The sequence below is a fragment of the Carcharodon carcharias genome, chromosome 16 (assembly GCF_017639515.1).
Source record: "Carcharodon carcharias isolate sCarCar2 chromosome 16, sCarCar2.pri, whole genome shotgun sequence".
Taxonomy (NCBI): Eukaryota; Metazoa; Chordata; class Chondrichthyes; order Lamniformes; family Lamnidae; genus Carcharodon; species Carcharodon carcharias.
Window position 1 is genome coordinate 34,028,102 of NC_054482.1, and position 13,239 is coordinate 34,041,340.

At 45.0% G+C, this 13,239-nt stretch overlaps 1 protein-coding gene across 8 annotated transcripts in view; it reads right to left on the reverse strand.

Moving 5' to 3' along the window:
- LOC121289026 (roquin-1-like) overlaps positions 1-13,239 on the reverse strand; it is a 166,831-nt gene that overhangs the window by 16,150 nt on the left and 137,442 nt on the right. For all 8 annotated transcript variants that reach the window (XM_041207930.1, XM_041207929.1, XM_041207922.1 and 5 more), the window contains 5 exons: positions 10,876-11,279; positions 7,783-7,956; positions 7,124-7,279; positions 4,691-4,913; positions 375-471 (listed from right to left, as the gene is read on the reverse strand). In XM_041207930.1, the coding sequence (XP_041063864.1) occupies positions 375-471; positions 4,691-4,913; positions 7,124-7,279; positions 7,783-7,956; positions 10,876-11,279 (1,054 nt within the window). The remainder of the gene's footprint in view (positions 1-374; positions 472-4,690; positions 4,914-7,123; positions 7,280-7,782; positions 7,957-10,875; positions 11,280-13,239) is intronic.

The window sequence follows — 13,239 nt, forward strand, 5'->3', positions numbered from 1 at the left end:
CAACAGAATTCCTCCTTATGTGAAGGAACTATCCGTGTGTATATAGCATCACACAGAGCTTCATAGAATTTCATGACAGATTTACAGAATGCAAACAGGTCATTCAGCCAAAACGATCTAAGCTAATGTTTATATTCCACATGAACTTTTCCTACCCTTCATCTAACCACATCAATTTATCTTTCTATTCCTTCCACCTGTCTATCAAGCTCCCCTTTAATTGCATTTCTATTATTCACTTCAGCCACTCTTTGTGGTTGTGATTTTGATGTTCGCACCATTTTCTGAGTATAGTGTGTGCTGTTGTTACTTATTGACCTGCACCAAGACTGGTGGAGGGGTTTGAGAGTTGCAAGAAGTTAAATAGCTTTTACCTGTCGATGAAATGTCCCTGAGTAGGCATGGTTTGGTGTGACGAGTATGAGACTGGTGAGTTCGTCCAACTGCTGTGGTTTCCGTACGGATTGTAATCTGCAGAGGATAAAACAGTTTAAAAGTTTAAAGCAATCGAAGGCTTCATTTGTAATTGCAGCTGTTTTAACCAGCGTACAGTGGAACGGTGAGAAAAAGGCTGCAGACTATTTCAATTAGAAGGGTTGGAATTCATGTGGCCAAGGGAGCCTATCCTGTGAGCAAATGTGCTCTAGTGACTGCTACCTGCTCCGAGACTGCATTGGTTCATGTAGCAGTCAATCTTCTCAGCTCCACATAACTGTAATACCCTAGCTGACACTGGGAGCGTCACTATTAGCTATTGGGCAGCAGACCTGCTAGAGGCTGGGTCAACCTCGCAGGATGCAGAGGCCACTCAGCCCCTCAAGCTTGTTCTACATTTCAACCAGATCATTGCTGACCTGTAAAAGCACTATTGGCTTGTCTCATTTCCGTACCCCTTGACACTCATACACTTAACAAAAATCTGTCCATCTTAGTCTTAAAAGTTTCAATGACTCCCAACATACATAATCTTTACGTCCAGATTTCCATTATCCCTTGTGTGAAACAAAGTGCTGCCCAATTGCATTCCTGAGCAGCCTAGCCCAATTTCTAATATTGTGCTCCTTTGTTCTGGACTCCCACACCAGAAGCAATAATTTTTTATATTATTATGTTGATTGTATTATGAAGGCTAAGAATAAACAAGTGGAAGGTATTGACTGATTAATTATCTTGAGCACATATAAAAAGAGACTACGCTTGAAGCCTTCCATGATTAGTGGGCACCATGGGGGTTGGGTTGCCTCATTAGCCCCAAAAATGACGCTTTAATTTAATTCAGTAAGGTGCTTTTAATTTTTTTCTTTACTTCCGGTAGGCTATCAATTGGTTTGATTGGCTTTTTAAAAATTGGTATCTGGTTAAGTTGTTAATTAGGTACTCAAAAGAGTTATAAAAAGGAACTACGCTTGAGGCCTTCCGCTACTGGTGGGCACTGCAGGGGCTGGGGTTACATCATCAGCCCCAAAAACAACATTTTAATTTGACTTATTAAGTTTCCTTTTGAAGTTTTGTTACACTGTCCCTTTAAGGGGCTTTCAATTAGCTAATTTGATTATGTTTCATTATTGGTTTTGAAAAGAGTATTTAGAGAGTAAGTTTCCTTTAAAGTTTTGTTTTTATTACAGTGCCCCTTTGAGGGGCTGTCAACTAGTTAATTTATTTATTAGTTAATTTGTTTAATTGGCTTATTGAAAAGAGCATATAAAAAGGGACTGGAAGCAGGCCATGAAGCGGGTCGTTAGACCTGACTGAACCTCTTCCGTGGCTATGTTTGCGGCCGGGTGTCCCTGGAGAGGGAGCAAGCGGTGTCTGCCGGCACCGTTGAGGCCTTCCATGCCCGGAGGACACCGAGGGGACTGGGGTACTTTATTGACCTCTCGAATCATATTTTAATTTGATGCTGTAAGTTTCCTTTCAGATTAGTTTTTCTTTTTTGCAGTGTCCCCTTACGGGGCTGCATCTTACTTGGTTCCTCATTTTATTTAATGTGGTTTATTTGGTTGCTTGAAAGAGTAAAAAGGGACTGGCAGTAGTCCATGGAGGGGGTTGTTGGGCCTGACAGTCTGCCCCTCTTCTGCAGCTACATTCACGCCAGGATGTCCCTGGTGAGGGACAGTGCGCGCTGTTGTGTTTGAGGCCTCCTGCGGCCACTGGGTGCTGCAGGAGCTGGAGTGCATCGCCCACCCCAGGAACATGATTTTAATTTAATAAGTTTTTTTTAAAAGCTTTTTTCCTCTTTGGGGAATAGTGGAGAGGCAGGAGAAAGGATTCATTCCCAGGCTGATTATCAGCCCATTGAACCACATCATGAACACTCCTTCTGCGGCCAACAAGTCCTGATGTGGGACTTGACGGCCTGGAGATTCTGGCCCAGGGGTAGGGAAGGTCCCAGTGTGCCACGCCAGTCTCTTTTTATATGCTCTTTTAATCACCAATAAAATAAACTAATGAACAAATTAATAGCCCCTTTAAGGAGCACTGCAATAAGAAGACTTATAAATCCCCCAGCATCTGCCGTGGCATTTGAACTCTCGGGTGACATTTTTAGCTCTTCGGGCAGGTGTACGCCCGACCTGACCGGGTGTAAAATGGCGCATCATGTCCTCGGGCAAGTGTCCCGACATCATCGCACACTCGCGCAATACTTCGGTCAGCTGGTGCGTGCCAGGGTCGGCAGCACGCCTGCCGACAATTGAAAGACCTATTAAGGCCATTAAAAAGTTAATTAAAAGAAACCTTTTCACAGCCCATCCAACCTTACGGTTGGTAGGCAGGCGGGAGGGCTAAGCAGCCTTTGCACTTTTTAGGAAACCTCATTCACGGGTGGGATGGAGTTTGCTGAAGCAAATAAAAATACAATAAAAATTTTAAACCTTAATTCATAACATGTCCCTGCTCATGTGACAGAGTCACATTACGAGACCTGTTTCATTACATTTTTATTTACATTATATTTTTTTAAAAAACCCTTCACATCTCCCCGAATCAGCTCTGTGCCTCAGAGAGGTTATGAAGCGTGCACTCGTGTGCATGTGCGAAGGTCTCACTCACCCGGTTCGCCCTCTCCCCCCCAACTCCCCTGAAGGCACAGGGCTGCCTCAGGGAGCTGAAGGTTTTTAAAATGAAAAATGAAGAATCAACAAATAATATAAACATGTCCCCACATGTGACTCTGTCACATGAAGAGGGACATGGTAAAAATTAGTTTAAAAAATGTTCTTGCCTTTTTATTCACCTAAGCCTGCTCATGGATGAGGTTTCGCCTAAACGCAAAGGCTGTCCGGCCTATTTGCCCACCTGCCAACCGTAAGGTTGGACGGGCAGCGCAAAATTCAACTTAATTACCCGCTTAAGGGCCTTACTGGGCCTCTTTTGTTGGCGGGCGCGCTGCAGATTCTCGTGCACGCCTGCTGACTGAAATATCGTGCGGGTGCATGACAACGTTGGGACGCTCGCCCGATGTCATCGCGCACTATGTCAGGCTCGGATGTGTCGGGCGCGCGACCGCATGCCGAGCTGAAAATCCTGGCCCAGGTCATTAGTTCAGGCCTGTGGATTACTAGTCCAACAACATAACCACCCTGGTGCTGTTCTTGTCAGTCCCTTTTTATACTCTTTTTCAAGCAAATAACATAAACAAATAAACTAATAAGCTAATTGAAACCACCTTAAAAGGGGCACTGGAACAAAAAGGAACTGATGTGGCGCACTGGGACTGTCTCTCCTGCTGGGCCAGAATCTCCAGGTTCAAGTCCCACATCAGGACTTGTTGGCCACAGAAGGAGTGTTCATGATGTGGTTCAGTGGACTGATAATCAGTCTGGGAATGAATCCTTCCTCCCGCCAAAGGGGAAAAGTGTGAAGATACACTTTAAAAGGGACTGCTAGTAGGTAGAAGGCAGAGATAAGCAATGCTGCATTCTGTGAATAAACCTATTATCAATAAAGGGATCTGTGTTTCATTTCAGATTTCACTATCTGGCTTGGACCCATTTGACTTCTGTATTTACCATATTAAATCAGCTTATCATTTTAAACTCCTCGATCAAAGCATCCTTCAACCAACTAAACTCAGAGGAATACAATTTAAGTCAATGCAACCTGTCCTCATAATTTAACCCTTTTAGCTGGGTACCATTCTGGTGAATCTGCACTGCACCCCCTCCATGTCCAATATATTCTTGCTGTGGTACAATGCCAAAAGTTGAGCACAGTGCCTCAGAAGGCCTTTGACCAAGGCTTTGTACAACTGAAGCATCAATTCCTCCCTTTCGCTCTACAAATGTAAGTTGTCGCATTCCAATCGTCTTGAAATAAAGACCAAAATTCTATTGGCCTTTTAAATTATCTTTTTGTACCTGTCCACTAGGTTTTATTTGCATTCATGTAAGCCTTTTCTTTTAGCTTGTCTCCTGCCTCATTTGCTGACCACCATTACTTAACTGCACAAGTGAAGCTTAACCCTTAACATTTAATAAGGGAAGCTTTTAGTTTTGAGGGGATACATAGATCTTATAATTGTGCCAAACAGCATTTTAAATATTGCCCACTCTTCCAGTCTGTTAGTTCAACTTACTGGCGTCACTTCAGTGACTTAAGACGGGGAGATCCGGGACGGAGTTTCTGTCTGTTGCTCACTGGGTTTAACTGCTGCCAATAGCTGCTGTAACACAGCTGGAGTTGCCATTACCTGAGACACTGATGGGCTTGGTGGCAATGCCTTGTGAGGCCACAGCCTGCACCGGCCCTGTTGTCTGATAGCTGGTTTTGGAGGTGCGAGAAATGGCACCAAATTTGGAAACAGTTGGCAACTCCCCAAAGGGTATGATGGGATCCTCCTCCTTGCTCTCGGCTGCTCGCCTCTGAATATCCAGGTTCATGAGCTGCTCCCGCAGGCCCTTACTGTCAACGTTCTGTCAAAAAACAAAGAACTCATGAGTAACAGAGTAGATTATTGATCACATCTTTGCACCAACATGGCTTTAAAATATTGCCCATCTCCTATCTAAGTTGCAGCATTGCCTCGGGTGCAACTCACCAGTGGCAAACAACTTTGGCCCTTCAGCTGACTAAGTGCCAACAAAGTCACTGGGTTGCTTTTCTGCTCGTCTCCCAACACAGGGCAGCTCTTGGGCTGCTACCTTTCAGGCATGTCTGCATATTCTTAAGTGTGTTTAGGAGGTGGAGTGGGGGTGAAGTGGATAAGGCTCACAACCCAGTTGGAAGTGCTTGACTCAATTTGAGAGCAATTGCATTCATCAAAGAGCTTTGCACACATGGCTGTTCTCATTTTGACACCCGTTTCCAAATCTTTCCCCAAATGGGTTCATCAGATCACAGGGTTATGGTGTCATTTTGTGCTGCTACAAGGTGCACAAAATTCCACCCACGTCCTTCCTTTCTGTCCACCAGCTCGAAATCAAAAGACAGCATGAGCATGCGTGAGAATGACATCGAATTTAAAGCCTACAAGTAGGCCATTCAGTCAACAGGTTTATGCTGGTGTTTATCCTCCATACAAGCCTCCTCCCACCCTGTCAATATATCTTTCTATTCCTTTCTCCCTTATGGCCTTATCTAGCAAAGCATCTATGCTATTTGCTTCTGTCACTCCACATTCTGGTTACTCTTTAGGTAAAGGAGTTTCTCCTGTCCCTATTGGATTTATTAGTGACAATCTTATATTTATGCCCCCATGTTTTGTGTCTTCTCCCTAGGTAGAAACATTAAAACTTTCCAGTCAAGGCTGAAAATGAAAGTGCATGATTTTAACACAGGCACCATCAATGGCAGATTCACTTTGAGCTTCAGGTGAGTGGAGTGCAGCTAAATAAAGAACATTTGGGAGGGAAAAGGAAAATTTTTCCCAGGACATACCGGTCACATACTAAAACAGGTAGGAAGGGTTCCACACATTACAACACATGTGTCTCACTACCTACACCCTGTAATCTCAGTTCTGAGAACAGCAGTGAACAATCATTGGTAACTGTCAATGATTCACCATTTTTCAGGGCATGTGAAATAAGCCCAGCACAGAGTCAACACACACGCCTGCCTGTTCCAACGACATGGCCCTATCACTGCCCTTCCGTGTGTCCTTGGATTTAATGTTTTGCAAACAGTTACATCAGTGGGAAATGGGTGGTGTGGTTAGTCAGTACTGTCCTTTCATTTCTAGGGTTGCGGCTGAGGAGTGCCTCATTGGTGGCATGGATGTTTTCTCTCTCTTTCTCCACGTATTTGGTAAAGGGCCAACATGTGCCAACTTTGGACTGAACCAGAATCTTCAAGTGCATGTGCCTGCACAACATTAAACTGCCTGCAACTTAGCATGAAGCTCTCAAATCAAAGAGTATATTAAAATTAGAAGCTATTAGCAATGATAGTGCCAAAACACTTCACCCTTCTGAAGTTAATACACATTTTGAAGAGCTGGGGATGCTGGATCCTGCTGGGTTTTTTCCAGCTTTTATTGTTCTTATTTGCTTTGTATTCGACCAATGCTGTGTCTGCCCTGGGAGTGTTTGATGGGGACAATGTAGAGGGAGTTTTACTCTGTATCTAACCCTGTGCTGTATCTGCCCTGGGAGTGTTTGATGGGGACAGTGTAGAAGGAGCTTTACTCTGTATCTAACCCCTTGCTGTACCTATCCTGGGAGTGTTTGATGGGACAGTGTAGAGGGAGCTTTACTCTGTATCTAACCCCATGCTGTCTCTGTCCTGGGAGTGTTTGATGCGACAGTGTAGAGGGAGCTTTACTCTGTATCTAACCCCGCGCTGTATCTGTCCTGGGAGTGTTTGAAGGGACAGTGTAGAGGGAACTTTACTCTGTATATAACCAGGGAAATAAGTAATGGACGGTAATTCCTAATTTGAGACCTACCTGTGCTTGGATCTCTTGTTGATATTATTCTCTTCCTAGCTCAGGGGTACTGACTCAACTCTGGAAATTTATTGCTATTCTGCAAGAGGCATGCACGTGAATCATGATTTCAAACCAGCTTGCTTTGCGTAGCCCAGCTCCTCAGCGGAGCAGCTCGCCGAGCCGGCTATCCTTTGGCTGAATTAGTGTCATTATTTACAATGTATCTTAGGAAACCGACACAAAGGTATGCCTTACATTCATCTCCATGCCACTGGAAGGCATAACGTCTTTGGACTGTGCATTCTGGCTGCCAATGTAGGAACCAATAGTATCACAAGACCAGGGTGAGTATTGAGCAGTGTATTCATGGTCCTTGTACTTCTTGACTGCTTTCAGGTCTTCATCGGAATACTGAATAGGGAAATATACAATAAGCAGTTAGCACATCAGCTGAAACCAAGAACAGCTCAAAGATTGGTATTTAAAAACCAGTGCCTGTGTAAAACTGGGCTGTGTAATGAAGACAGGAAACTGAATTTTCAATCAGACGATATCTGATGCAATGACGGAGTTTACGATTGAACTGAATATTATAGGACTGGAGCTGAGGTTGGGAGAGAGCCAATAAGTGGACTGGATCATTGGGAGAGAGCCAATGAATGGAGTCAATCCTAGATGGGATGAACTAATAACTGGACTGGGCACTGGTCTGGGTGTCGCTGTTTAACTTTAAGGCAGTTTCTCTGTACAACATTTCTTTCCTCATTTGCATTTGAGGCTTTCAAACTCCCGGCGACACTGGCCAAACTCCACTGGCTGGCCTACCCTTGACAGTGACTCCCGTTCATTGTCAGGCTCTGCTGATAATGTATTCCTGGCCAGGTCTAAGAGAAAATTGGGAAATTTCCAAGTACCTCCGGGGAAACATCGACAAAGGATGATGGCAGTGCTGCGGTTGGGGGGAAGGGTGGTGGAGAAATGGTTTTCCGCTCCTCCAGCTGGGCCATTAACTCTTTCCGACGTCGGTGAAGGTAATCCAGGCTTGGCTGAGGTTGAGGTTGGTGCTGGGGCACTCTGCCATGAGGATCCTGGAAGGAAACAGTACAATCAGCAATGCTCTGCTACTTCTCTAAAAGAAACCTTTACCAACAGAGTGGTGAGAACTGGAACATGCTGCCACAGGTAGTAGCTGAGACAAAGCACAGATACATTTAAGGGGAGGGTAGCTAAGTGTATCAGGGAGAAAGGAATAGTAGGTTATGCTGATAAAGTGAGGTGAGGTAAGGTGAAAGGAGGCTCCTGTGGAGATAAACACTAGCAGAAACCAGTTGGGCCAAATGGCCAGTTTCTTGTGCAGGATTGAGGGAACTCTGCCCTCAGTTAGCTGGTCTCGGTCAGGCCTGTGATAGGGGAACAAGTCAGAGTTCCAGCTCCTGATCACTGCCCAGGAACTAACTCTGGAGAGTGCAGGTGTATCTAAGATCAGGTGAACTGGGCTCTGTCATCATGCTGACACTCGCTGTCAGTGCTCACAGGGGGTGACAGGTGGTTTGGCTGAGAATGTGAAGGAGCTGTTTGTACCTCTCAATGATTCAGCACCTTAAGGAGAGGAGGGGTGAAAAACGGCAAAAACAAACACAAGGGAATACCCAAAAATTGTATAGTCACATGCTCCCTTGTGGGGGAGTCTAGGACTAGGGGATAAAGTTTAAACTGAGGGGTCTCCCATTTACGACAGAGATGAGGAGAAATGTTTTCTCTCAGACAGTCATTAGTCTGTGGAATTCTCTTCTTCCGAGAGCAGTGGAGGCTGGGTCTTTATTATACATTCAAGGCTGAGTTCAATTTTTGATCCCCAAGAGTGTCAATAGTTATGGTTTGGGTGGGGGGTGGGGGAAGGAGTAGGGAGGAAAATGGTGGAGTTGAGGCCAAAATCAGATCAGCCACGATAGACAATAAGACATAGGAGCATAAATTAGGCCATTCGGCCCATCGAGTCTGCTCTGCCATTCAATCATGGCTGATAAGTTTCTCAACCCCATTCTCTCACCTTCTCCCTGTAACCTTTGATCCCCTTACCAATCAAGAGCCTATCTATCTCGGTCTTAAATACACTCAATGACCTGGCCTCCACAGCTCTTACTGAATGGCAGAGCAGGCTTGAAGTCCTACCTCCTGCTCCTATGAACCATGGCCTATGAAAGCTGCTCATCTCTGGTATCTTTAGTACCTACCTAAGGTACAGTGCCCCTATCTATAAAAGTCCACCATTCCACGTGTATATCAACTCACTCCCCACTTTTAAAGATTCACATTTCAGAGTCCATAAATCTGCTGCTCTCCCGCACTTTTTAAAGTTTTACCACTTGCATATTTCCTCTCCTTATTTGTACTCCCAAAATGAATCAGCCTCATATTTCTCTGCAATATCCTTCATTCAGCATGTATCTGCTCAATCTAATGACCTGTCTCAGTGGTCCTGTAGCTGTTTACTCTTCATTGTTAACCACAAAATCACTATTTCTTGTCAGGTGCAAATTTTGAATCTAAGCCCCAAGTCATAAGTATTGAGAACAGCAATGACCCCAAAACTGACTCCTGCAAACATCGCCATTTATACCCTTCTCGTTTACAAATCATCCATTAGCCGCCAGTCTGTTTTCCGTTCTTTGACCAACTCTCTGCCAGTACTGCTACATTCTCCTTAATAACATGTGCCTTTATTTTAGAAACAAGTCTCCCATGCAACACCTTATCAAAAGCATCCCAAACCGTTGTTATACTTCTTTAACAATGCACAAAGTTACTTCCTGAAAGAACTCCATTAATTTTGTCAGTCATGGCTTGTCTGATCGCAATTCCCATCAGTGGTCATTAATTAACCTGAGTCTTTTGCAGTCAGCATTCATTTTGTCCCATATTATACATGGGACATTTACGTCATGCGGATTAGGCTGCCTTTTCTGCAGTTCTCTGGTTTGTTTCCTCCTTGAGCAGAATATTATAACCCTCCATGTCTGAGAATGCTGGAAAGGTTACGCCCAGAAACCCCCTCATCATTCCAGGATGCAGCTATTTAGGGCTCAGTGACTTGTCCACTTGGCTACCATTCTGTTTCTAAGCACATCTTCCTTAGGTAAACTGCTCCACCCTTTCCTTTTGTACTCTTTCATTCTCACTAACGCAATCTTCAACTGGAACAAAGTCCTCATTCGTATATTCTCAATATCTTCATTCTCCCTGAAATTTCCCTTTGCATTAAATCAGCCATACGCTTTAACCATTCTTGTACTTGTTACAGTTTTCTGAAATTCGGGACTATTCCAAAATAACAGGCAGGGAAAGCTAGATGAAAGGCAATTCCTGGGCTGGTTCGGAATAGGACAGAGTGATACCTTGAAGGAAGGCGATTCTAGTCTTGGCCGGAACAGGAGAGGGGACACAGTTAGAATAGATCGTAACGGACAAGTCGTAATGCCTCAGCATTTGGCTGGTTGTCAATCCTGCATTACAACACTGGATCAGCTCATACCCTCTAAGGTCTGTCTCTAAGTCTATTAATGAAATGTCAGGACGCTGGTAACTTTCTCCTCCCATTATTAGAGAGAAGAGCAGTGGAATTGAAAATGGAGACGGCTTTGCAGTAGGCAGGAGACTAGCTCCACTGGCGATGCTGAGAGTAGCTTCCCAGTGTTTTTCCACATGTATCAGGCAGCGTTTGGCCACAAATGGAATGGTGAAGACTAATCAGGTCCTACACAGATCACCCTGATGATCTCTAAAGAGTAGGACAGATCAACAGCAGCAGAGACCCTGTCGAGATTACACAGGACTGATCAACAGCAGCAGAGGCCCTGTCGAGATTACACAGAACAGATCGACAGCAGCAGAGACCCTGTTGAGATTACACAGAACAGATCGACAGCAGCAGAGACCCTGTTGAGATTACACAAAACACAGAAATAAGTGGCTCAAGGTGGACTCAAAGCTTGGCATTCAGTACTTACCCTGTAAGGAGGCCTGATCTGGTTGGGGTGAGGGCTCACAGTGTAGTAGTTTTCAGGAGCATAGCGTTCCCTGGGCTCTGTGATGTAGTTGGTGACTGCAGATGGCATGTCGACTGGTATGGGGCTGTTTCGCATGTCCTCCCTCGTGTAGGACTGTGGAGGGTGGTACACCCGGCGACTGCCATAATGCGCCGGGTACATTCCTGACACCGGCTGTGCCAGCGGATACTGCTGAGGGCTGGAGTACTGAGAACTTCCCATCCTCTCTGAAATGTAGGTTGGGTAATGGTCCTGATACTGAAGAGTGGAAGGCGGCATTGGAGGTTCTGCTACGTTGCTAGCCCGTCTATACTGTGGCAGGTATGGAGTCACAGATCCTGAAGAGTGGTGAGGGTAGTAAAGGTCTGGTAACATAGAAGGAGATTTCAGCAAAAAATACAATCTGACAATACTTTACAACACACATATAGGGTAGAATTCTGCCCTTGGCGGGCGGACTTGGCAGCTGTGGTCAGGAAGCCGACCGCGATTAGCACCTCACAGCGATTTTCACACTGGCGGGCCAATTAATGCCCAGCTAGCATGAAACGCGAGTGGCAGCGTTGAGCGCTGCCTGTGAGGGAGGGGGGAGGAGCGTGAGCAGGCCGAGCGCGAACTTCGCACATGCGTGCATGTGGGCGCTGCATAATCTCCCTGAGGCACGGAGCTATAAGCGATGTTTTTAAAAAAATAAAGATAATAAAAATGTAATAAAACATGTCCCCTCATGTGACTCTGTCACATGAGTAGGGACATGTCGTTAATGAAAAATTAAAGTTTTAATTTTTACTTGCTTTTGGAAACCTCATCCGCCTGTTCCAAAAAATGCAAAAGCCACCTGGCCTTTACACCTACCGGCTAACCATTAGGTTGGATAGGCAGTGAAAATTTTACATTAATTGATTACTTAATGGCCTTAACAGGCCTTTTAAATATCAGCGGGCGCACTGCTGGATCCAGCGCGTGCCCGCCGACCGAACTATTGCGCAACTGCGCGTTGACATTGGCACACTCGGCCGACATCAATGCAGGTCATTTCATGCCCAAGCGGGTCGGGCACGCACCCGCCCCGAGCGAAAATTTCTGCCCATGCATCCTGTCAGAAGTGATGGATATCCAAGAATGGCTGGAATCTAATTGAGGGTTTCAAGTGGTTAATACACAGAAAGAATCACTTGCATTTATATAGCGTCTTTCCAAACCTCAGGACCTCCCATAGCGCTCTACAGCCAATGACATATTTTTGAAGTGGTTACTGTTGTAATGTAGGAAATACTGCAGCCAATTTGTGCACACCAAGCTCCCACAGACAGCAATATGTTAATGACCAGATAATCTGTTGTAGTGATGTTAATTAAGGGATAAATTTCGACCAGGATACCTGAGCTTCTTCAAAATGGTGTGATGGGATCTTTTATGTCCGCCTGGTTTAAATCTGAAAGACAGCACCTTTGACGGTGCAGCACCCCTTCAGTACTGCACTGGAGTGTCGTCCCAAATTTTTAATGTTAACGTTTAATATTATAGATATAACATCATTGAATGACAAGTGTCTGGGAGTTATAGGCTGGAACTTAACTGAGACGTTTATATTCAGAATAACAGATACCCAGCTTACATCCATTTGAGATGGCAGACAGCACCTCAGTTTAATGTCTGACTGACAACACAGAACATTCAGCAGTGCTTCCAAATGGACCTGTGATCTGCCTCAAACTGCCTGAACATTAATCACCCAATACACCTCAGTGGCAATAAAGACAGAGAATGCTGCAAATTAAAGTGCACCACGGGAAAAAGGGCAGGACAAGGTTTGAGATAGAAGTCATTCTTCAACAGAGTAGGCTTGTGATGCAGGGTCTGACTCCAGGAGAGTCCGCCTATTCTCTTTCATATACTGACAGACCTGCTGTAGGTTTGTATTAATCCAACTACAGCACCACCTTGTGGTCACAGTGTAAAACACAGGACAGCAACTATTGTTGAAAGTAACGCAGCAGAATGCACTTTCTATAGTCCCTCTGGCACCCTCCACAATCTGGTGCCTTTCCCATTGCCCACTCCCAAATATTAATCTGATCATCTGCTGCTATCACCTGCCTGATCCAGGTACCCTGCAAGTAACATTCACACCACACGTGCCAGGCAATGATCATCTCCAACAAGAGAGAATCGAATCATCACCCTTTGCCATTCAATGGCATTACCATTCGCTGATGATTGCACAATGTTCTGCACCATTTTTGACTCCTCAGAAACTGAGGCAGTCCATGTTTAGATGCAGCAAGACCTGGGCAATATCCAGGCTTGGGCTGAGCAGTGACA